The following is a 23,653-nucleotide window of genomic DNA, read 5'->3' as shown; positions in this document are numbered from 1 at the left end:
AGCATACTTGTGTGTGAAATCATGCAGGTATAATTGACTGGTGTATAAAATATTTTAATACATTTTTTTGTACGTTACGTTCAATAATAAATGATGAAACATATAAAAAAAAATACTCCCTAACTTTATTAAACATTTATATATTTTCCTAATTAAATGCTTTCCGATTAAATGTTATCAATTCGAATATTTATTTATGAAGAGAAAATCCATTCATATTAAAAACAATTTATAAGCTAACTAAATATTTATAAAATATAAATACAATAATAGTATATTTTTAATTTATTTTAATTCTTGATCTATTTTATTTTTAATATGAACATTAAAAATAGATAAATTTTATAAATAGTAAGTTGGAGTTTTTTTCAGAAGAACATATTTACTTGTATAAAGAAACATGAATAATAATATTTTGGTTTTGTATAATTTTAAAAACTTAAACTTATTTCAAATTTGCATTTAAAATTAAAAAATATTAAATGTAATAAACATTGTTATTAATTTTAAATATTCATAATTAACAGTTTTTAAATTAGTAATTTTTCCTACATTTATCAACTATCACCGAAAGTTGATGATAGTTGAACACAAACACAGAAATTTATAATAATATTTTTTACTTGATCTTCCAAATAAGTAAGTCTTGAATCATTATTGCCATTCGTATTAAAATTTGTCAAATAGTCGATAATATTCCTATAAATTCACAGCCAATTATTACATTTCTGATAGTTTGGCAAACCCATACAAAACAATAACAAAATTGGTTTTGATCCGGCGGAATTTATTATTTTATCATAGAAATTTAATTCAAAAAACATGCATGAAAATATTATTATTTGATTTCAATAATGGGTACTCATCGATTTAATATGAATAGAGCGTATAGATCCAAGAGAAATGTATCATACAATGTTATAGATGCGTTTTTATTGCGTTCGGTAATTTTGAAAAATCGAAAGAAAACCTGATGTGGTCAATGAAAAACCACTACTGAAAAATATTGTTAGTTTTCTGTAACGTTAAAGTGTTACGGCCATAGAAACGTACATACCATTATATAAATATCCATAAATGATAAGTATGTAACTATACGTCATACATAATATAGACATTATGGGAGGATCTTGACTCGAGGTATTAAGAAGTGTGTAAACGTATTAGATCAAAGTCGATACCTCATACATTGTATAAAAAAATATAAATAAATAAATAAACATGAAAAACCGTTGGATTACAATTGTTCTGGTTATACCTTTATATCATATACTTGGAAAGTGTTTTTCATCATATTTGTAAGATATTACGCTGAAAACCGATTTGTTACTTTTTCAAACGACTATAGGTACTTGGGTGTGCAAGCTAGATAACGATTACTACAATCACTCTATACCAATGATGTATGTATCAACATTCCATCGGATGTGGGGTATGTTTGCGACAAAAGGCGTCATGTTTTTTTTACTCGTACCGATTTAATTCGTTCTCAAACAATAAAAGTACAATTAAAACATAACAAATTTTTAATGTTTATTATTGCAAGAAGTAAAATACGATTCAACAGTCGTAAATAAGCGAGTCGTAATTTTCTGCGGTGGAAAATTTGTACAAGCTGGTTTTCGCGTTGCGTATTCCGTCGTACGCAATTAAGTTGATGATGAACACTTACCTGCGCACGCGCACAAACGAGTATCACCGATTTTCGGTTACAACACAGTTATGACTTTTGGCGCGTTCGGGTGTTTTCTTTTTAAATTTTTATTGAAGGGCAAACACTGGCGCAAAAGGGACTGTTTTAAATATAATATTTATCGGATCGGTTTTGACTCGCGTGTCACGACAATAACACATTGATGATCACGTTGATTTTGGAGTGTACAGACACATCATCCTATTATCAAAACACTGGTAGCGCCTCGGACACGGGCGCAGCCGGTATAGGTACGTCGCTGCAATCGTTTTTCGTTTACGCGAAAGACCAGCTGGATTGTTTTCGACAATAGAATACCGTTCGAAGACCGTTGCTGTGCCTGTACGGTCGGTGACCTGTCCATCATCCGGAAAGCTGGAGAACGCAAATAAATCACAGCGACGTCCGGATGACTAATAACAGGATGTCGTTTGAAAACCAACGATATTCGCCAACTCGGCGACGGGAAGGTCGCGAGATTGGGTTTTCGGGGGGGGGGGAACGCGAAACCCGATCGCAGCGAACGCAGAGGTTAGGTGTCGACGTAATCAACACGAGTGGACACTTCGTACGACGCGTTCGTGCTGCGGTGGCGTCCGCGGAAAGCGCGTGCGATTCCGCGACAATGGCGTGCGCGAGAAACCGTCTCCGGTCGGCCACACGCGCGCGTAGCCGTTTTGAAATCAATACCGAGTGGGACGCTGATAACCGAGTCCGCCGCACAGTTGTCGTCTGCGCCCCGCCGCCATGTCCCTGTGCGTGCACAAAGGCGGCGGCGTTCGTATTCCGCCTGGCCCGCGCCACCGTTTCGAAATTCGGTGCGTGGTCGACGTGCCGAAATGCCGAGTAACGCCATCGTGTAGCCCGTCACGCGCGTACCCGCGTGCGCGGCCTCGGGGACGTGTGTCTCACAGCAACGGACGACACACGTGGTACAGTTTGTTTACGGCAGCATAATTATACGTTACATATGTTCTACGCGGACATGATTACACGGGTTTTATGACATAGTACGTGTGCACGTATGTACGTGTGTTTGGACAGCGGCTCGGTTATCAGTACCTACGGACGATATTCGTAACTTAATATCTTGTAACCACGAAAATCATCATCAACGACCAATGGAAACGTCTCTGACGCTTACCGTGTGTCCCGCGACGTCAAAACAGATTTGCTCCCGAACGCCGTATGTAAAACACAATAGTTTTTGTTATTTTACCCGTTAAGCGTGCGCACAGGTGTACACGGTGTATGGTGAGAATCGTAGAAATAACATAATAACGCTTGATTCTTCGAAAAAACGTATGAACGCGTTCCGGGATCGTTTATGACGACGTCGATCTATGTAACCGCAGCCGTCTGCACAACTGTTATTCCCATTCGTGTAAAAGGCGACCGACATGCAGGTACGATTTTGTCGTATTGGTTTTACAGCCGACTCCGGTGATTGGTTGGATGGTAATGGGGTGGGGGGAAGGGGTAAGATTTAAATCGTCCGCGAACTGCTCAGTTTTACGAAGAACTGCTGCAAGAGTCGTTGTCGTTTTGTACGTTGCGATCTCCCATCACGAACCGCGACGATTCTCACTCAAACACTTGGATATACGTTGTTGAGGCTAAAGCGCTGTCGCCAGTGAGTTTTACCGTAATACTTGCGATAAATACGAGCGCAAACCTTTCAACCGAGTACGTTCATAAGGTTTACCGCACTACAATACATACATTTAGAACTTGTTTGCGTAAAACCGGAATTCTCACGATACTATTTAAACAAGTTTATGATTGAAAGAAAACACGCCATAGGTATACACGCATTCATTTGAATCGTTCAGCACTACGCATTGATGTGGTTTTTCAAAGTTCTAGGAACCATTGCCTCTGCTTTTATTCCACTTCACTCACCATTTATACATAATTATACCGTACCTTAAAGTAAGGGTCTTCAACCCGCGGCCCGCGATCACATATTAAATGTTTTCACATTAAAAATAAAATAAAAAATTTGTAATTAAAAAAAATTTTTTATCTATATATATTTTAATAATAATAATAATTTTTAATTTTAAATGTACCCACCTAATTTTAAAAAATGTAAGAACAAAACTAAATTTTTATATAAAATACAAGTTTTTACTACGAATGCGACAAGGTTTAAAAAAAATAATATGTGGCCCGCTGCATAAAAAGATTGAAGACCCCTGTCCTAGAGTGTATACTGTACTCGTATATGATGTTAATAATAAACGTAACCATTTGACATATCTGTTTAGACACAAATAAAAACCAAGTCCCTGATGTTTTGTCGTCATATCGTTTAAATAATTCTTATTTACTACTAGCTAAATTTTATTTACTTATTTACTACTACGACTTCGCACGTAAAAGTCTTGGTCGGGACATAATTTTTAATAGGTTATTACTAGGGTCCGGATTTAAATGCACTTAAAACCATACAAATATGCACTAAAAATTAGCCAAAATTTTTTTTAAAAAATGCATTTTACCACAAAAATTACCTTAAAAATGAAAAAAAAGCATATTTTTTTTTATCTTAGGCATTATTTAACACACTATTTAACACATTAAAATCACAAACACACGTAACACGAGCAACATCTGCGAGGTAATATGAACTAGCTGATTATTTGTTATTTGATCGAATACTGGTGACGTTTCATAGTCAACAATAAATTAAGATAAGATAGAAACTGAATCGAAAAATAGATTGACAATTTATGAAATAAATGAAACAATTGACAATTTATTTAAGATTGACAATGTGTATGGAAAAATCCGATAAACCTACTTAAATATCAATAAAATAATTTGTCTTTTGATTTTATTTTAAAGAGGCTAAATTTGTTTAGTATATCGAACAAATATGCATTAAAAACCAAAAAAATGACTCAATAATACTAAAATAGCTATAAAAATGAAAAAACGTCAAAATATGCAAAAAAATGCAAGATAAAATTTGTAGTTTTGAAATCCTCGTGACATGAAACGAATTATGTTCTTATAGAGCATTGTGTATGATCAACCAAAAAAATATGCACTGCATTGAAATCCGGGGCCGAGTTATTACCTTACACTATTTAAAGCTTAGTTTGGTGTAACTGTTGTTTATTAAATAAATGAAACAAAATTTCAAACAAATCGGTATGGTAGTTTTGGTGGTACGCTGAATTACCAGATTTTGCATTATCGAATCATCTTTGCCGATTTTTTTAAAATCCATTCTTATTGCACGTCTAGAGTATTGGAGGGACCACTATGTCAAATTTAATGTTCATACATTTTGTCGTTTTTGAGATGTGGGAAAAATGATTCTGAGTTCAATTAAACCTGGATTATATATATATGTATATGTAATATATTATACTTGCATCTTCAATTATTTGCCTATTTTTTGCGTAATTATATTTATATTTATAACTATTCAATTTTCCATTAATAATATGAATATTAATGTATAGTCAACATATTATCAATTATTATATATTTATTTATAAGAAACTGTAATGATATACTTTAAAAACTCAATACCATGTACTTGTAATATGATGCAAAAACACTAAGTCAGTTAAAATTTTACAATAAAGGTGACCAGATACTCACCACACCTAAAATACGTGACTAATTAATATTTTTCCAAGGTGTGATTATCTACATTAGGTACCTAACTTGCAGCTTTTGCTGACTAAGTCTTTTTGTGCCTCATACTCCATAAACTTTTACTGCGGAAATCCATGTTTCAGAAATATATCAAAATGTATTAAAATAGTCAAATGATCAAACTTATTTGCTATATTGCACGTTTTAAAATATGTATTTACATAATACTAGTATATTAGTACATATATTAGTATTAGCACCATTTTAGAACTATTTGTTATTCTAAAATAGCATATTTAATGTAGTACCATAGTAGTTTAAGTAATATGGTGCAGCATTATAAATGTACACACATCCACATACTTGCTGATACGGCCGTAAGTAAAGGAAAAAAATAAAATACAAAAACTATGTCACAAAATATGCGTTTATTACTATTGAAGTATCTCGAGTGTTTTCATAATGAGCACTTCCCGAACATTTGCATGTAAACGACATTTCAGTGTGTGTGTATCACCCACGAATCTCAAGTTCACCGCCCACTTGCCGACCAAGCTGATAAGTCTGGCAAATACACGTTTCTTAAACATTATCGCGTTTGGAGTGTGAGTGACTTAAAAATGCATTAGTGTGACGATATGAAAAAGACATTAGGGTCGAACCTTCCTGTTTCACCAAATCCCAAAGCCTTTAATATCCCACATATTATTGAATAGTATAAAGCATCCGATCAACGATACAGATAACACATTTATAAATACCATCATAACACATTTTATAAACATTTTATTATCAAAATCTAAATCGTAATATAATAGTACAACATATTATTATTATTATACACTATTTTATTCAACAATTCGAAAAATGAATTTATTAACTCAATAACTATTGGCAATGCTAATACAACACACCAAATCGTAATTAGTTAAATAAATAAATTCCAGTATGAATAATAGTTACATAAACAATATAATAATAAAAATGTTATTAGAATTATTATTATTGTTATTTTTATTATTGATATTATCATTATTTTGTTTATTGAAATATTATTATTTATATTATTTTTTATCTACGATTTGGTGTGTTGTAATGGCATACAAATAGTTATCGAGTTGATTAATTAATTTTTTGAATAGTTAAATATCAAAATGGAATTATTTTGGTATGAAAATATTATTAAAGATAAATATAAAATGGATATGACGGGACGCAATATATCGTACACAAGTTTTTTTGAAAATCGGTCATAATATCAATTTGAAAAACTTGCAGGTTGATTAACGAAAGCAATACAGTAATTGAGTATTGAGATCCCGATCGCTTTATTCATTAATCGTTTAGTTTAAACAAAAATTTGCATTATAACTCAACGATGTTGTTGAAATTCAAAATATGACCAATTTTAATAAATCAGTAATTAATTCCCAATCCTAAATTGTTTTCTTTGTAAATAAATGAAAATCATGTAAGGATATGGATTGTAAACATGTACAACTTAAATTTTCTCCGGCATTTGTTTTCTCGAAATGTAAATACATTAATAACTAAATATTATTGATGTATAATGATAAAGATGCGTAGTGGGAATAATTATAATCAGCTGGACAATAAGTTGTAAAAATTATTCTCAGTCAAATGCTGTGAATCTAAAGTAATTTTTGTTGTGAATAAAAACAAAATATCCTTGTTTTAATACGAGGATTATTATTGAAATTACCAAAACTAACCGTTCGGAAACGTCGATCTAAATTAAAATTACGTAAATATAATGACGAAAATCGACAAACTATTCAAACGATTTTCCACAATTATTAGTAATTATATCCAATATGAATACATTAATTTCATAATTTTCATTTTTTTATTAATTACCTATGTTACTTTGTAAAAAAATAGATATAATGAAATACACTAAAACGGATATTAAGTACAAATATTACGCATACAATTTACTTAAATTCCTTTTAGAATAAATTATTTAAATTTATAATTCCTAGGATAGTTGTATTTCGTAAAAGTTTTGTCATTTTTTGACAAACTCACAATAATTTATATTTTCTCTTTTTAAACAAAAATGTATTTTTAAAAAAAAAAAATCTAATTGACAGAAGTTAATAATTAAAATTGTAATACTTGTAATGATGATACATGATGCTCGATTTTTTACTTTTTAAATTTAAATAATAATAATAATAACAATAATTAAATTAATAACCTTAAATATTCTATAGTAGAATATATGCATTGATAAGTAAATAATTAAGTGTTTTTTTCACTTTCTTCCAATAATTATAGTTTTATTTTTTACTTTAACATTAAATGAGTCTGCAATACCATAAAAATACATTTAACAACTAATTTTTTTTTTCATTAAAAAAATACGATTTTGTTTTTAATTTACTTTTCAGATCGTTAAAATTGTAAAATACCAATACAAATGTAAAAATGTGAAATGTCATATTTATCTTATAAATTATTAACTCTATAGTAGGCATATAATTTATAACGACACATATTATTCACAACTACTCATGATATACTAGTAATTACTTACGTATTATTATATTCTAATCTCGTAAACGTGTGTGATAAATAATGTACTGTACATACATATCTACACGAAATATTACATGATTCATCATCATACCTTAATTACGTGCAGTTATATGAATATTGAATAATGTAATAAATTGATTGCAACTTGATTACGCAGACTAAATAGGTAACCAAACGGAACAATGATCTGAAAGTTCAAACGTCGAGTGCCGTATACGACTGATGTGGAAAATTGAAGTGTTTATGCATATGTTAACTCGATGGGGATATCAACGGGTGTATAACAAGTTTTACGTTAAAGAGGTGATAATCGAATACAAAAATACACTTACACACTTACATACACACACACACATATATATATATATGTGTATATAAATTATAATTGATTATAAATACTAGTAAGAGATAAGTATTTATAATCAATACGAATTTATGTTATGCTTTATTGTGACTGAGCAATTGCTGCGTATAGTTTCATTTGATTCGTTTTTATTACAGCCATATGTATACATAAAACAGCTCATGGTCTTTCGATTTTTATTCATTGTTGCGCGACAATATGATTTCAACGAATAAACAGTGAGATACGGTATCACCATGCGGTACAACATGTCGTTGTCGTTCAAGTAACTCCTTATGTGATCGCTCTGTCTAGCCTAAACATAATACTATATACCATAATATACTGCGCGACCCTTTCGAAACAAAACATAAAGACTCGAAGTACGCACAATACATACAACATAATGTGCTGCCATGTACTTTATACGTACTTTTATCAGGTGCACACTATATTCACGTTTATTTTTACTCGACCCAGTCATATTTACGAATGTTAGCCTTTTGTTATGTTATTTTTCTAAATGGTAAATTATCGAATTTGAAAAATGATTCAGAGTGTGAATATTTGTTTAGATAGTCGACATAATAAACTATATTATACGAGCCTCATTTCGATATTATTAGATAATGTATGAACATTTTGGTGCTGATTGACTAACAATGTGAACAATTTTAGTATATGTATTAAATTAATATGAACATTGATCGATTAACTCGAAATCTGACTATATAACTAACTATAAGTGATTAATATCCGATGAAACTATTACAAAATCATTGGGAAATCAATTATATTATGTTCTTCGGGTCATAAAAGTTTTCCAGTTGTAGAAGTTCCAGTCCATAACTGTTCAATACGACTACTGTAATAAAACTGTAGTGGATGAAAATCGTATTCGACCTTGGTTTTATATTTATCTACATATATAAAATTAAAATGCCACTTAGTCACTGATCGCTGTAACCCAAAAAATACGCAACGTACAAACTTGAAATTTGGAATAGAGGTTCTTGTCATATTTTCACCGAGCAATAAGAAGGGATTTTTCAAAATTCGCATATTTAAGGGTCGAAACAGTTTCGAAAATTAAAAATTAACTATTTCGACCCTTAATATACGATTTTTGAAAAACCCTTTATTATTGCACGGTGAAAATATAAGAAGAACCTCTATTCTAAATTTCATGTTTGTATGTTTCGTAGTTTTTGAGTAACAGCGATCAGTGACTAAGCGGTATTTGGATTCTATATTTATAGATAGATACATATTATTATTATTATAGTCATCCGTCACACCTTAGATTTTACTCACACGCATATACGCGCACGCACACACACACACACACACACACACACACACACACACACACACACATACCCTGATAAAATCAATAGGAAATTTTACCTTCGTACTTGGGACTACAATAAGTTCCATATGAAATCTTCCAAGACAAAATGTCCTTTTTAGTGTGTGTTTATGTATTTTTACAACAATATCAACACGTTTTCGCATACCTATTACGTAAGGTTTTAATGTATGCGTAAACAAATCAACGATATTTGTGTAAAAAAGTAACTTGGTGACCACAACGAACAAGATTTTACTCGTATTACACACTTTCAAAATTCATAGTATACTTTTTAATTTTTGAACTATATAAAATTAATCAAATTACACGTAAATTCAGGTCCTGGTTCGTCATATGATATACAATATATACCGTGGCTACATGTGAACTGTATTAATATTTTAACGGGTAGATAACAACGGGTATATCGTAGGACTACAGCGTACACTTATGGCGAGTGTAAGACTAAATCATGACTCCAAAACGATATTAAAAGTAATAGCGTGGACGTTTTTGTACGGATGGTAAACTCTGAGAGGTCCTCCACGTCCTGAACGTATAATGAATAATTAACATCCATTGATCTTGCGGCCATATGGGTTGGGAATTATAGATCAACAATCAGCTGCCTAGAAAAGTTAATTTTTCTAGACACACCACAAAGCTGTTGTTATATGGCTAACTCACGTTTGGGAACGTCTGGAATGAAATCCGTCAGGGCACTCACGTCATGCAGCAGTGACTATTACATAGTTCTCGTTACAGTAACAATAATATTAATAGTCGAATAGTATGTGATGCTTATTACACAGAACGCGTAGCGCAGTGGTCATAATCGATTATCGTTCGAATCGAAATAAAATGGCCGCCTCGGGCGGAACCATTAATAGCGGGCAAAGTTTAATTTCCCCTCGCGCGCACATTCGGTACCCCTTTCCGTATACGCACGCAAATATACATGGGCACACAATGCAACACCGATTGGGCGTATTGTGTGTCCCGATGACGTATTTTTACTGTAAACATAGTATAATGCGTATCACTGACATTGAAACAGATTAAAAATACTAAAACACATAATACATTATTTACTGTACGAGGCTGTGTATAAATATTAAACGCGAATTATCATACGTACCTTTGCAAATGTACGCGAACAGAAAATGTATATATCTAATAAAAAGATTAACATCGCGTGCCAAGACGAAACGTACGCGAGACAAATCAAAGAGTTCGTCGTTTACGTCTGTACGTACGACAACTACGGTTTAAATAAAATACTGCGAGTGCCACTATCGAATACCACGATACGACGTACCTGCGTGTGTGTGTATACATAAATATATAAATACATATGCATATATGTATATAAATCGTATAGGACCTAACCAGCCGACCTTTGTGGCGGTATAAGGTTCGTTAGTCTTTTCGCAGATTGCAGTTGGCGCGGAATTTCTTTCGTACAATCGTTTCGAGTCGACCATTTTTCAATTTTTCCATCGTGCTACACATACGTGATGCATAAATGCGTATTCTACTTTGTATGCGAGTGCAGTAAATACGACACCGCTATTGATGAAGTTTCTGTTGATTTAATCGCAAAAAAAAATGATTGTCCAAAGTTTTACACGTACGTCTTTTTTTCTTAATTGTTTATGTGAAATTGTATTGATTACTATGAACCACCGAGGAAAATGCAATCGTAGTAATGGATATGCGAACAGTATAATAATGTTACACCGTCCAACTATCACATTAATACACATGTTACTATACTTTTATGCTGATAAAAGAACATAAATAACATAAACTTTCGATTACGTGAAATCAGCAAGGCCTTACTTAAAAAATTATAAAGCATAATTTAATTTAAATAAATGTGTAAAACAACGGAAATATAATAAAATAATAAATACATTTTAATGTGTAAAAAATAAAATCTGTACATACTACATTTACACTTAAATTAGCACCATGTCCAGAGGTATCTCTTTTTGGTACTCAGATCCCCTCATCCCCAAACGTTAAATATCTCGGGTTAACTATTGATCGCCGTCTTACCTGGGCTCACCACATCAAAGCCAAAACATCACAATTAAACTCCCGTTTACAAATGCTCAAAACCCTAATCGTTAACAACAAACACTCAAAACTAAATATTAAACTACTTCTTTACAAATCTCTCTTAAAGCCAATTCGGACTTACGGCTTACAGTTATGGGGCAACGCAAAAATTTCTAATCTAAATAAAATTCAACGGTTTCAAAATAAAATACTAAGAAAAATTACTAATTCTCCACCATGTGTATCAAACCACTCCCTGCATAAAGACCTAAACATGAAAACAATTCAGAAGGAGGCAAAAAATTATTATAAACGTTTCCGCCTACGCCTAAAGTTTCATTCTAATGAACTCATAAAAAATCTAGCTAAATTAACCATCCCTGGCAATCCTCCTCGTCGCCATAAGCGAAAATGGTGCAGAAACCTACTTGATCCATAAATCAAAAAAAAAAAAAAAAAAAAATTAAATAAATAAGAATGTTAAAACAAAATAATCAAGACGTAAGTGTCATCGGTGGGTGGCTTCTTCATTCATATTTTCATTATTCGTTGTCATTTAGCTGATACTCTTATTGTGCCGATTGTGTATAGATTGTGTATATTATATTAAAAACGAAAAAAAAAAAATGTGTAAAAAAAGTAAATAAAAAAAATTGTATTTTATTTAAATATTTTGACAAGTATGGCCTGGGTTACACGCCGAATTACACATCATATTATTTTTTTTTACATATGCAATTCGTACGACAAGTACGTCAATATATAGCCAATCAATCTCTCCCATAGTGAATATTCATTTTCTTGAACGTCTGCAGTCGTCAGGGAACAGTACTTAGTAGCTGCTAAGCTGTTCCGTTCCAGTCATGTGCTTAAAATCCCTTCTTTAGTCCCAATACGAAATTCGCCATTTTTTTCTTCTATGATAACTGCAAGAAGGTTGGCTGCATCACCTCGCCCTCGATCCACAGACGGGATTGACACTAGCCCATTGTCACCAACTTCTAAAGGAGAGAGGAAATTTTCAATTACTTCCATAAGCCACTATTTGTAATTATATCATAATAATGTGTTACCGAATTTGTGCAATCGGCAGAAAAAGGCTGTCTAATTCACAAAATCAGTAATCAATATTTGGTAACCAAATGGCCGATTACACATATTCGGCGACAACGTTGCTGCTTTCATGAAATCGGCAATTTCATAAATTCGGCGTAACATATACACGAATAAAATTTATATAACTACTTATTATACATTATAAATTATTATTATTATATATATAATTAAATTGTCAATTTTATGAACGTGCAACACTGACACATATATACATGTTAAAAATTAATAATACGACTATTTTTTTTTTTTTTGAACTGACGACGCCATGATTAATAATGACGTATGGAGTTTCTACTGGACTTCTGTCCACTGAACGATAAAATACTTCATCCCAATATCGGCCGCATTTATGTCGCAAATACAGTATGTGTCATACACTTGCCATATTTCATTTACATATTGTTAACTTGTAGGAAACGTGAAGTAAAAAATATCGTTTTAATTTTCTAGACTTTATAAAATCAATTTTTCCGCAGTAAGTGCAAGTAAACTAAGATTGTATTGATTTGATAAACCTCGGATGGGAAGGGAATAATGATAAACCAATCATATTAATATACGACGTGAGATAAAATACTCTTCGAACACGAACCCTGGTTACCCGCTTCGGTATGTACGGTGTGCGCAGCTGTTAGACACGCGTCACATGACCGCGCGGGTAGACCGATCGGATCGGGGTTGGGACAACGGCAAAGACGTTTTGAACGATTACTGTGCCTCGCGCAGCAGGGAAGGTATATAAGTATACCGAGCGGGTGAGCATGCAACTTGCATACGTGTGCGTATGTGCTCGTGTACGTGTGCACGTGTGTGCGTGTGTGTAAGTGAACGTGAGCTTCCCGATAATTAATCCGCTTCAGCTGTCCCACCACCATTCATCACTCCAGTGCTGCGAAAAAGTTCTCGCGCTTTCCGACAAAAGCTGCGCACGAACGGACGTCGTTTGCGCACGCGCATGTGTACCGACGTTTACTTGTATGTGTGTGTGTGTATATTATCAATACATGTACACTTATGCACTGCTCCTGCTCCTGCGACGGGGTTGCGGAGCCTGCGGATAACGGGAATGCGCGCGGGCAATTTAAATCCTGCTTAATTTATCAAAACGTAAGGAGCGCGTGGCATATGTATGTATATAGGTACGTATATATATGCGTACACGGACGCTGTATTTTTATGTATACACCACGCTCGCCAAGCAACGCGCGTAACCGCAGTATAGTTATATCGTCCGTACCGTGGCCTCCAGCTTCCTCGTCCGCCGTGTAGCCGTACAGTCATGTTGTACATTAAATTTGTTATTATACGAATCCACCACAGATTATACAACATTTTTTCCATTTTTTTTTTTTTTCGTACATCATCTTTTCCTCTAAGTGTATGCTTATGTTTCGTGTTTATTCGCGAATACACGTATATAACGCGTACTACGCGCTTTGAGTACGGTTACATTAATTTTGTTCCGAGGTCGAACGGGAGCAGGGCAAATAAGTGGAGGTGAACAAATAAAAAGTACGCAGGAATAAAAATAAAAATAAAATCCAGGCCTCGAACCGTCGGTAATGGTGGCCGCGTTCTTCTCGAATTTCCCTTTTTCCGATTCGATCTAGGTTTCACGGATATGCAGACGCGCGAGGCGCATGCGTCTTACGCCCGTATAATCAAATCAAAAGCGGACGATCAACAAATAGTTATTACGTGTGCGGTCGATTGTAGAGCGGCGGAGACTGCAGCTCTTGTTAACCCCTTATAACCAAAGTGCGCGCGTATTATATCGCACGGAAATTAATTATAATATTACAATATACAAAACGAGTGGCTTAAATTGTTGTACACGGTTTACGCTTTAGGGTCGTTATATTATAACGGACAAAGTCACGCGTCTTTCCATAATAATATATCACCAGTACACTTTAGAATTATATTTTAAACGTACCGATAATATTTTATCGCGCAGCAAATATCTACTTACTATACAGAATATTATAGGCGTGCACTGAACTGTTTACGTAAAAATAATTTCGCGTACACTGCGATTTTACATAATTGGTGAAATCAAGTATTATTGCAGTAGTAGTAGTAAACAATAGTGATAGTAGTAGTACTAATAGTAATAATAGTAATGGTGGTAATTACACTCCGCCGTCGAGTACGTATTGTATGCCGTATATAATAGTAGATTGACTTATTCTCCTGTATATAATAAATCAATACACATAATATTATATTTGTCTCAAGGTTGATCATGATTTTACAAAATAAATTCATAAATTAGACTTAAAATTGTACTGTTTAATATATGATCTAAAATACAATAAATAAATATTTACACTACATTTCGAAGAAGACTGAAGTATTTTTTTCAAGGGACGGGACATAACTTGATATCCGCCCAGAGAATATTTATGAGTATGATATATTACACCAGTGGTATTTAATACATATCGTATCTATTTCAAACGCTCCTTCTGATCAGTTCGCTGACTTATTATATTAATCATTATTCACTAGTCATAGTTCACACTGTGATGATAAATTACCAAAATTTCTGTTTAGTTTAATTTTGTATAAACTTTTCAGTTTATAATTATAAGGTGAAATATTTTTTAATATTTAATGATTTTTAACATTTTAAGTGCACCTATAAAATAAATAAATAAATGTTATCTTATATAGTGAGTTCTCTGTTAAAATTTAAAATATTTAACATTTAAAATTCTAAAGTTATATTTAAAAAATTATTTTACCAATTTATATTACCGAGGGATTAAGTTCAATACACATTTTATTTTGCAATATAAATTCTTTTAAGGTATAAAATGTGTACCTAATACGTAATATATTGTAAATAGATACATGAATATACGAGTAGAATTTAACTGGTAGAATAAAACAACATCAGTTCCAAAAGTATACCATATAGTTACCAAAAACTAAAATCAACAATAATATAAGAAAACTGTGAATAAATAAACCCTATTAAATTCACGTCCGTATAAATGTATTATAACGTCTGTCGTAATATACGGTTCATATGCGAAATTGTTGTCTAGCATTTCAATAATTTTTTAGTCGCATTTTTATTAGTGAATATAATAACAACATTTTATTACTCGTAATATTTGTATGAGTTCAAAAATTACTAGTATCTTCTGTAAATAACTATAAATAATTTTCAGTTGTTTTCATTTTCTTTTTTATTCAGTAGCACTGAATACAATTTGGAACATAACATTTTATTTTAAAACCTATTTAAAAATGTTCTTCTCGATAAATGGTTATCGTCAAAGTTGTAATTTAAATGCTATATATACATATATTATATGTAAATTCATTTAAGTAGCTTCACTTTGAATATGCTTATAAAATGTAAAAATTATATATATTACATGTCATAAGTCGCAAGTTATATAGTCACATTTAAATGATCCATTTTATGTTAAAATAAATATTTCCTTTTTATCTGCAATAATAAGTTTCTATATTGTACTGAAGTATATGATTTATAAGTGATGCGAACAAGTGACTTTAAAGGGCTTAAATCTATAACAGGTTCCTTGTTAAAACTTCAAAGGGGAAATAATTATGAATGGTACTTCTATGAATCTTTACTGTGATCGATGATGAACGAATAAACGTACATCATCAACATGATAATTCAGACAAAATAATTATACAATATATATAAACAGTGATATGGGATAAGATCTTTGATCGTTAGGTTCATTGTTTAGAAATATAACCAAATTAAAAAGTCATAGCAACGCACTCGTTAGCAGCAACTATTTTGTAATTGAATGTTATGCTTACCCCATCTAATATAAACTATTTAGGTGTCACTAACTTTTGTATCAATAATAATGTACCAAAAATGTATCTAGAAGTTTAACTCTTTCTTCATCTAAATCACTCTTGATACTTTAATTAATCAAACCTAAACAAAAGATTTCGTTTTAGTTCGATGATATAACACTGTTTATTGATTTCTAGCCGAAAGTTAGTAATAAATTTCTTATTTATTTTTCGCAATAGTTTATTAGGCAGAAAATCTACACCAAAAATATTATCTTGGACGAATAAATGGACTATATTTAAAATAATTTTCAAGATTATTTTTTTATTTCATGTTTGGTTTTCCTAAAAACGTTGAAAAATATTAATGGATTTATAAACTTAGTTTTTGTTTACATTATTTCTCATAAAAAAAAATTGAAACGCGAATGAAATTATCATAATATATTCCATGTAATCGATAAAATATAAAGATTGTACTTAAACACAGAACAAACTGCAAAACGGGAATTCTCAATGTGTCGCGCTAACCGATACCGACTATTTTCAAAATATGGCATTTAAATGCAACCACCATAACAAAATATAAGGTGATAATAATAATAATTTTTATCATCATTGCAGATTTCTAATTCAATTAATAACAATATAGTTTAAAATGAGTGAACCCAGAGCGAAAATGAGACCATGACTATATACAGTGAAATAAAAATTTGTGTAACGCAACAATGGACTGCCATCGATGTTAGAGAATATTTCCTATGAATCCCCGAAGGAACGTTGGGATTGGGATTGGAAAGAGACACTATATATAGTGCTACTTCGCTTGCAGATAGACATGCATCCCTGCAATTACGTGGTAATTAAACTTATAAACCGATGATTAAACCGAATCAAACACATAGGTCTCATATTTATAAATTTTCGTATTGCTCACTAAATTATCAATAGATTTTTATGGACTAAATTACGTATTCCGCCATTTAAGATAAGCTCTGTTATGGAAGTAATACAAATTTTACTGTAATCAATGTAAACCAATTCTATAATAGTTGTTTGTGCGATTTATTGTTTTTGTGACCTCAATGAATAAGATTTTATTACACATTATCAATTTTAGTGGTGCACATTTTAATTTTTGCGAGCCACAGTTATAGGTCTTGTCTTAAAATGTTGTGCCACCGAGTTGCATTCCATTCAATATTGTGCAACGAACAACGAGATTTATGTATAATGATAATATTTAATTATAATTAGCACGTGCACGTCGAGTATTAAGAAAAAAAAAATAATTATACCGAGAATCGTTTTTTTGCGAGAGGAATTCGGGGGCAGTTAATGATGGTGTGAGGTAAAGGAAGGTATTGTACGAACTGAAAGAAAGACGATAATGACGATGACAACAACAACGAGGGTATGAGATAATTTGGCAAAGACGATAACTGAAAGTAAAGAGCGTTCACATGCATAAAATAATATCCTCGCGAAAATGCTGCGGCAACGGCAGTCACACCCGGGTCAAAGCGGTTCGATCGATCGTCCACCCATCCGCCAATGCCGCCAACGCTAACAGGGGGTAGTCGTTGGCGATGCTTTCTGTATGTACTTGCCAGGATACTACCCACCACGGGTACCGCTCACCACGACCTCTTCCTCGCAGTTGCCTACTCCTCTACGTTGCACTCTCGCTATCGGTCCCTCACCGCGGGTGTTTCCCCATCACTCGTTCACCCACTGACCATCCCGTCCCTTTTCGAGTCATCAACCGAAAAACCGCTAGACCAACGTAGAGTGCCCTTTTAGAAATCTACAGTAACAGCCGTTGCCGGGCATGTGTATGAATGAGGAGAAAACGACATATAGCGGGGAATAAAGAGTCAGAGAGAAAGAGAGAAAAATCATTGAAAACCCAATTCAATATGATCGTAATACATTCAGTTTACTAACATTTAAAAAAATATAAAGCATCAATAAAATTGTTTTGTATGTATAAACGACAAACATCGTCGATCACAATGTATGACAAGATCAAACAAAACACTACCCCTTAAGGATGATGTAATAAATTTATTTATTCCCATAATAATAATTAAACATTTTAAATTAGATTTGTAATGCAATGAGAAAACTAATTTAATTGAATAACCATTAATGAAGTATGTTAAAAATACCTTGAGCATTAATTATTAATTTAAGTTAATTTGGTTTTATATGAATATTTCTAGATAATTTCAGAAGTTTTTTCATAGTTTATAATTTTTTTTTAAAAAAGTATACGGAAATAAGAAAAATTTATTCATGAAAAAATATGAATATTAATTTAGCTATTATACTATAAAATAAGCGTTTCGTACTACATAAATTAATATTCTCTTTATTGATTTAAAATATACTCATTAAAAGTTATGTTGGTCAGATATTTTTAAATTTTGTTATGAACAATCAGATAATTGCAAATATCATGATAAATTTTAATTATTCTTGGGATAAAATACGACTAAATTATACCATTATTTTGTATAAAAAGTCTAAACAGCCTTAATAATAGTTAGGTTATTTAAAAATTTTATTTTTATGAGTAATGTAGAAGAATCATAGTTTTATTAATATTGTTATTAGTATTAGACGCAATACATATATTTTATTCATAATTATTATATTATTGCTTAATACATCAATAATAATGACATTTGTAAATAAATCTGGGTATCAAGAAAAACAGTTTTCTGTCATGTTATAAATCTAAACTGAATTTTAGTCATTACACAATTAATTGTTCGTCAAAATTTATATACATATATAGAGTACTAAATTGAATGTTTAGTCCATTCAACATAACCTAACCAGCGTTTGTTGTTCATAAAATTATACAATATTATGTTCCAAACTGTTATTGTGTGTTAATATGTAGTTTGATTACATATGAACACAAGTGTTTTATTTTCATTATTTGTACTATCATTTTGGTTTTTTACGTATGTTATGCGAAACGTAAATTTAATATTTGCCTTTCTTCGTCTCCCTATTGAGAAAACATTCGGAGAGAAAGTATCCCACTTCACTCCATCTCAGACAAAACCTAGACAAGTACTGAAGTACAGTACTGATTAATCGCATTTCTTGACACTGCCTCTGAAACAAGGGCGTGGAAAAAACTCACGGTGGTGTAAATGGTTGCTCGAGAATCATTCTAAACAAGAGTATAAACCAGTAATAATAATTTGAAACACTACGTATTACGAACATAGGCGTCATTACGGGGCAGCGAGGGGTAGCAATTACTACCCTACCATTTTTATTGAGATAGCATATTAATAGCTATGGGACCCCACGAGAAATATATGTAACATGTTATTGTTTTTTTCAGAAATTAATCAAATATAATCTTAATCTATATATATATATATATATATAAAATCAAAATAACACTTAGTCACTGATCGATGATTGTTGTATTTTTATCAACTCTTATGAACAATTCACTAGGACCTATCCTTCTAAGGACACGTGTTCTAGAGGTCAATTATATAAATTATGCTCAATATTTCATAATATATTATTGTGTATTATGTATTTAACGTACAAAGTGTTAAATGTTGACTGGTTTTATTTTTTTTTAGAATTCACACAGTTAATGTGGGAGGGGGTGGGAGTTGGCTAAAGCTCATTAGCACTCCTTCCTCTGGGTTGCCAATGTTGCAACCCTAAGGTTTTATTCCAAATGACGCCCCTGATTACGAATATCATCGTTTCGGGTATATGTGGTGTTTTTAACCTCAACTATATACATGATCGATAACTAAACATACCAATTAACCTCTCGTCTAAATATTCTTACTAGATAGATTAACCTATTTGGTTGATAAAATCCTGTGGTATAGGGGTTCACATTGTACTATACAAAAAAAATGCATTCAGGTATTCGAATCCTCTTATCTATGACGTATTCGTGTATTACTAATTTGCAATGATAACAAATCACAAAATATGTAATTTTAATATTAATATAAGGTAGGTACACAAGAATAATCTCTACAAATATCAAAAAGAAAAAAAAAACCTATACTTACCTATATTTATATAGTTATATTCAGGTATGGATCTATACATGAAAAAATAGGGGAAGACTGTACGAAAAAATGTACTTCGATTACATAAAATCATAGGAATTAAGTTTAAGTTTTTAAAATTAATAAATTAATAATCATACAAGCATAATATAAAATAATAATAAAATCTTTACTAACAAAATTACTCTTTATTGCTTACAGTATACAATAATATAGGCAAAATATTTAGGGGTTGAAAAAAAGATCACAATTTATTAGCAAATTAATAAGACCAATCCTCAGTTTTTGTCCTTCTAGGTTAGAAATATTGAAGACTACATAAATAATCATGATTATCAATCATATTAAAATGTCAATAAGCAATATTATATGTTATTTGTATAGCATTGCAACACTTTAAAAGTAAGGTTATGTTTGAAATATTTTAAGAACCTAAGATCTAAGGAGGACTTCAACCTCCACTGCCTTTGTACCTGGTTATATATTATTGTAATATATAAATATGAAATATTTGTAAAAAGTTTTAAGTTAAAATATATATATACCGCTTAAAAATTGCATACCATATGTACACACCTATGATCGCTAAAAAAAAAAATTAAAATAAGGTAATTATCTATATAGGAACATTTAGTCATAATAGAGGTATCGAATGTAAAACTAGAAAACCTGAAAATTGAACTATTTTGAACAGTAAATCATTGAATATAATATGATATACAAACAGTGACGGCGCGAGGGGTATGCAGAAAGTGTAATCAAACTTTTGGATCGGCTCTTGGGCCTCGCACTCCTATTTTATAGCTTATTCAAATCCGGGGCCTGGCGTTCGTAATTTGCACAGGGCCTCGCGAATCATAACACCGGCACTGCATACAAATATGATTAATGTAAATACTGAAATGAAATATTCTTCTAATGACATATTATTTTAACAATTTAAATGTGTATACATGTATGGTAATATATCGCTAGATATATTACCATACATATAGCTGTGGCTGTAGTATTTCTTTATTTTTTATTTTCAAATCAAAGACATTCGGTATTATGGCTTTGGACGTGCCAAACCTTGATCGTGTAACATCAGTATATAACGAAATCGGACATCCGATAATACCGAATAAGAGTCTATATAATATCATAATATGTGATATATCTATGTACGGTTTGATTATGTGTGGGATTTGGTGAGGCCAAACAACGCTTGGCTTTAGACGGATCACGTATAAAGAACGTTTTCGATATGACCTCATCAATTTTATTCACATTCGTTTTCGTTTCCGAAACCGTTCGAATAATGGAAAAAAAACACTATTATATTGGATTACCAATAGAAAAGTCGTCCATTCGCAGTCTTATTCACTGATCAATTTTGCCCGGTTTACACGTTATTTCGACTACACATGAACCGTAGAGTTGAGTTAAAATTTTCCTATACGAATAATGAAAACTGATTATTTTTGTTGATGTTGTGAATAATTCAGACGCATTTATTTTACCAAGTTTACCTTCATTAATATTGCTTCTCACACTTTTTTTGTAATAATAGAAAAACTGTTTTGGAAGATGGAAAAAATCTTAGAATTGTATAATCATATTTTTGCCTCAATATTAAAATATTAAGACACAACGACCCTGAATATATATATACGTTTAAAAAAAATCTATAAAACGGAAGTGCAAGGGACCGAACAAAATCTCTAGTACAGTTTTCCATTTTATTCGGACGGTATGAAATCCTACTTAAGTTTTTGGACGAACAATTTATTTCCGTCCGAGATAGAATTTTTCACGAATCCATTTTAAACTATATTATACTGAATACCTTTATTAAAGCAACCATATATATTCTCAGTGGATTTATTTTACAAATTACCATCAGTTATTCTTCTTTATTATTTTTTTTTTTTTTTTGAACACAATAAAATCATCACCATAATAGACAGTAATTTTAATTCAACGTTTACATAATTTTAAAATGTATTATGTGTCCATTCCATCAATATAAGAAGAATAAAATATTATATCGATTCAGCATTTTATCAAATTTATTAAATCTCATGTTCAAAATAACAATTTTGTTACTTAATTATTTTTAATTCAATGATTGTTAAAAACTATAATAAATAGTCCCCACAAAAAAAAAATGAATGCTGTCTCTGAAATGGAAAGAAAAAACTGGCAAAGATAGAACAACCTTCCAAGCCAATTACTTGCTCTCTATATATACGATATTTTGTGCGTGCGTGTATTTTTATCCTTCATCAAGTTTTTTTTCCTTTATGTGGTTACAATTTTTCTACTCGTTGGTAGACAAAGCTCAGTGGACCGAATGCATTTTCAACGGTGTTATTATTATTATCTGTTATTCCGGTTGGTACATTAGTATCTTAAACATTCAGGTCGTTTCTTATCCACTCGGCAAGATGTGCAGGCTAAATTAATTTTTTTTATTTACATTTTTTTCTCCCATTTACTCTTGATAACAGTTGGTTATAAAAAATAATAATAAAATCATAAAGTCATATCCAAGATAAAGGTTTGTTTCTATTGCAAAACCTTTAAGTCCTTTTACTATACCATTTTAAGACATAGTTTAGTATATTATTTTGTATGTAAACTATATAATATTAAAAAAACAAACGTTTTATATTTATTTTATTTTGTGTTCTTCAGGTTGTTGGTGTTCAGAAGACGAGGAGCGTCTGGTTAGAGATCTTTTTAGGGGCTACAATAAACTGATCAGGCCAGTACAGAACATGACCGAAAAAGTCAATGTACAATTCGGTTTGGCGTTTGTGCAACTTATCAACGTGGTATGTTACATCGTCTATTTTAATATTAAAATGTTCGATTTGAAAAAAAATATTAAATAATCGATATAATTAGATATAATTATTTACAATTAAGTCAATAACGAATAATTTATTCATAGATTTTGAATGAAACTTTATGTGTTCATTAAAAAAAAAAAAGTTCAAAATATATGTGACTCTGCAGTTAATACTAATTAAATTAAATAATCGTAATTATAATATAAATGT

The 23,653-nt window shown here is 31.5% G+C and overlaps 1 protein-coding gene across 1 annotated transcript in view; it reads left to right on the top strand.

Moving 5' to 3' along the window:
* The window catches only part of LOC112686488 (acetylcholine receptor subunit beta-like 1), an 87,199-nt gene that overhangs the window by 29,666 nt on the left and 33,880 nt on the right, over positions 1-23,653 (top strand). The window contains exon 2 of the mRNA XM_025558768.1: positions 23,286-23,425. Within this exon, the coding sequence (XP_025414553.1) occupies positions 23,286-23,425 (140 nt within the window). The remainder of the gene's footprint in view (positions 1-23,285; positions 23,426-23,653) is intronic.

The sequence above is a fragment of the Sipha flava genome, unplaced genomic scaffold, assembly GCF_003268045.1.
Source record: "Sipha flava isolate LNK unplaced genomic scaffold, YSA_version1 108_pilon_pilon, whole genome shotgun sequence".
Classification (NCBI taxonomy): Eukaryota; Metazoa; Arthropoda; class Insecta; order Hemiptera; family Aphididae; genus Sipha; species Sipha flava.
Note: the sequence above shows the minus strand (reverse complement) of the source record. Positions and strands in the feature narration are given on the sequence as shown.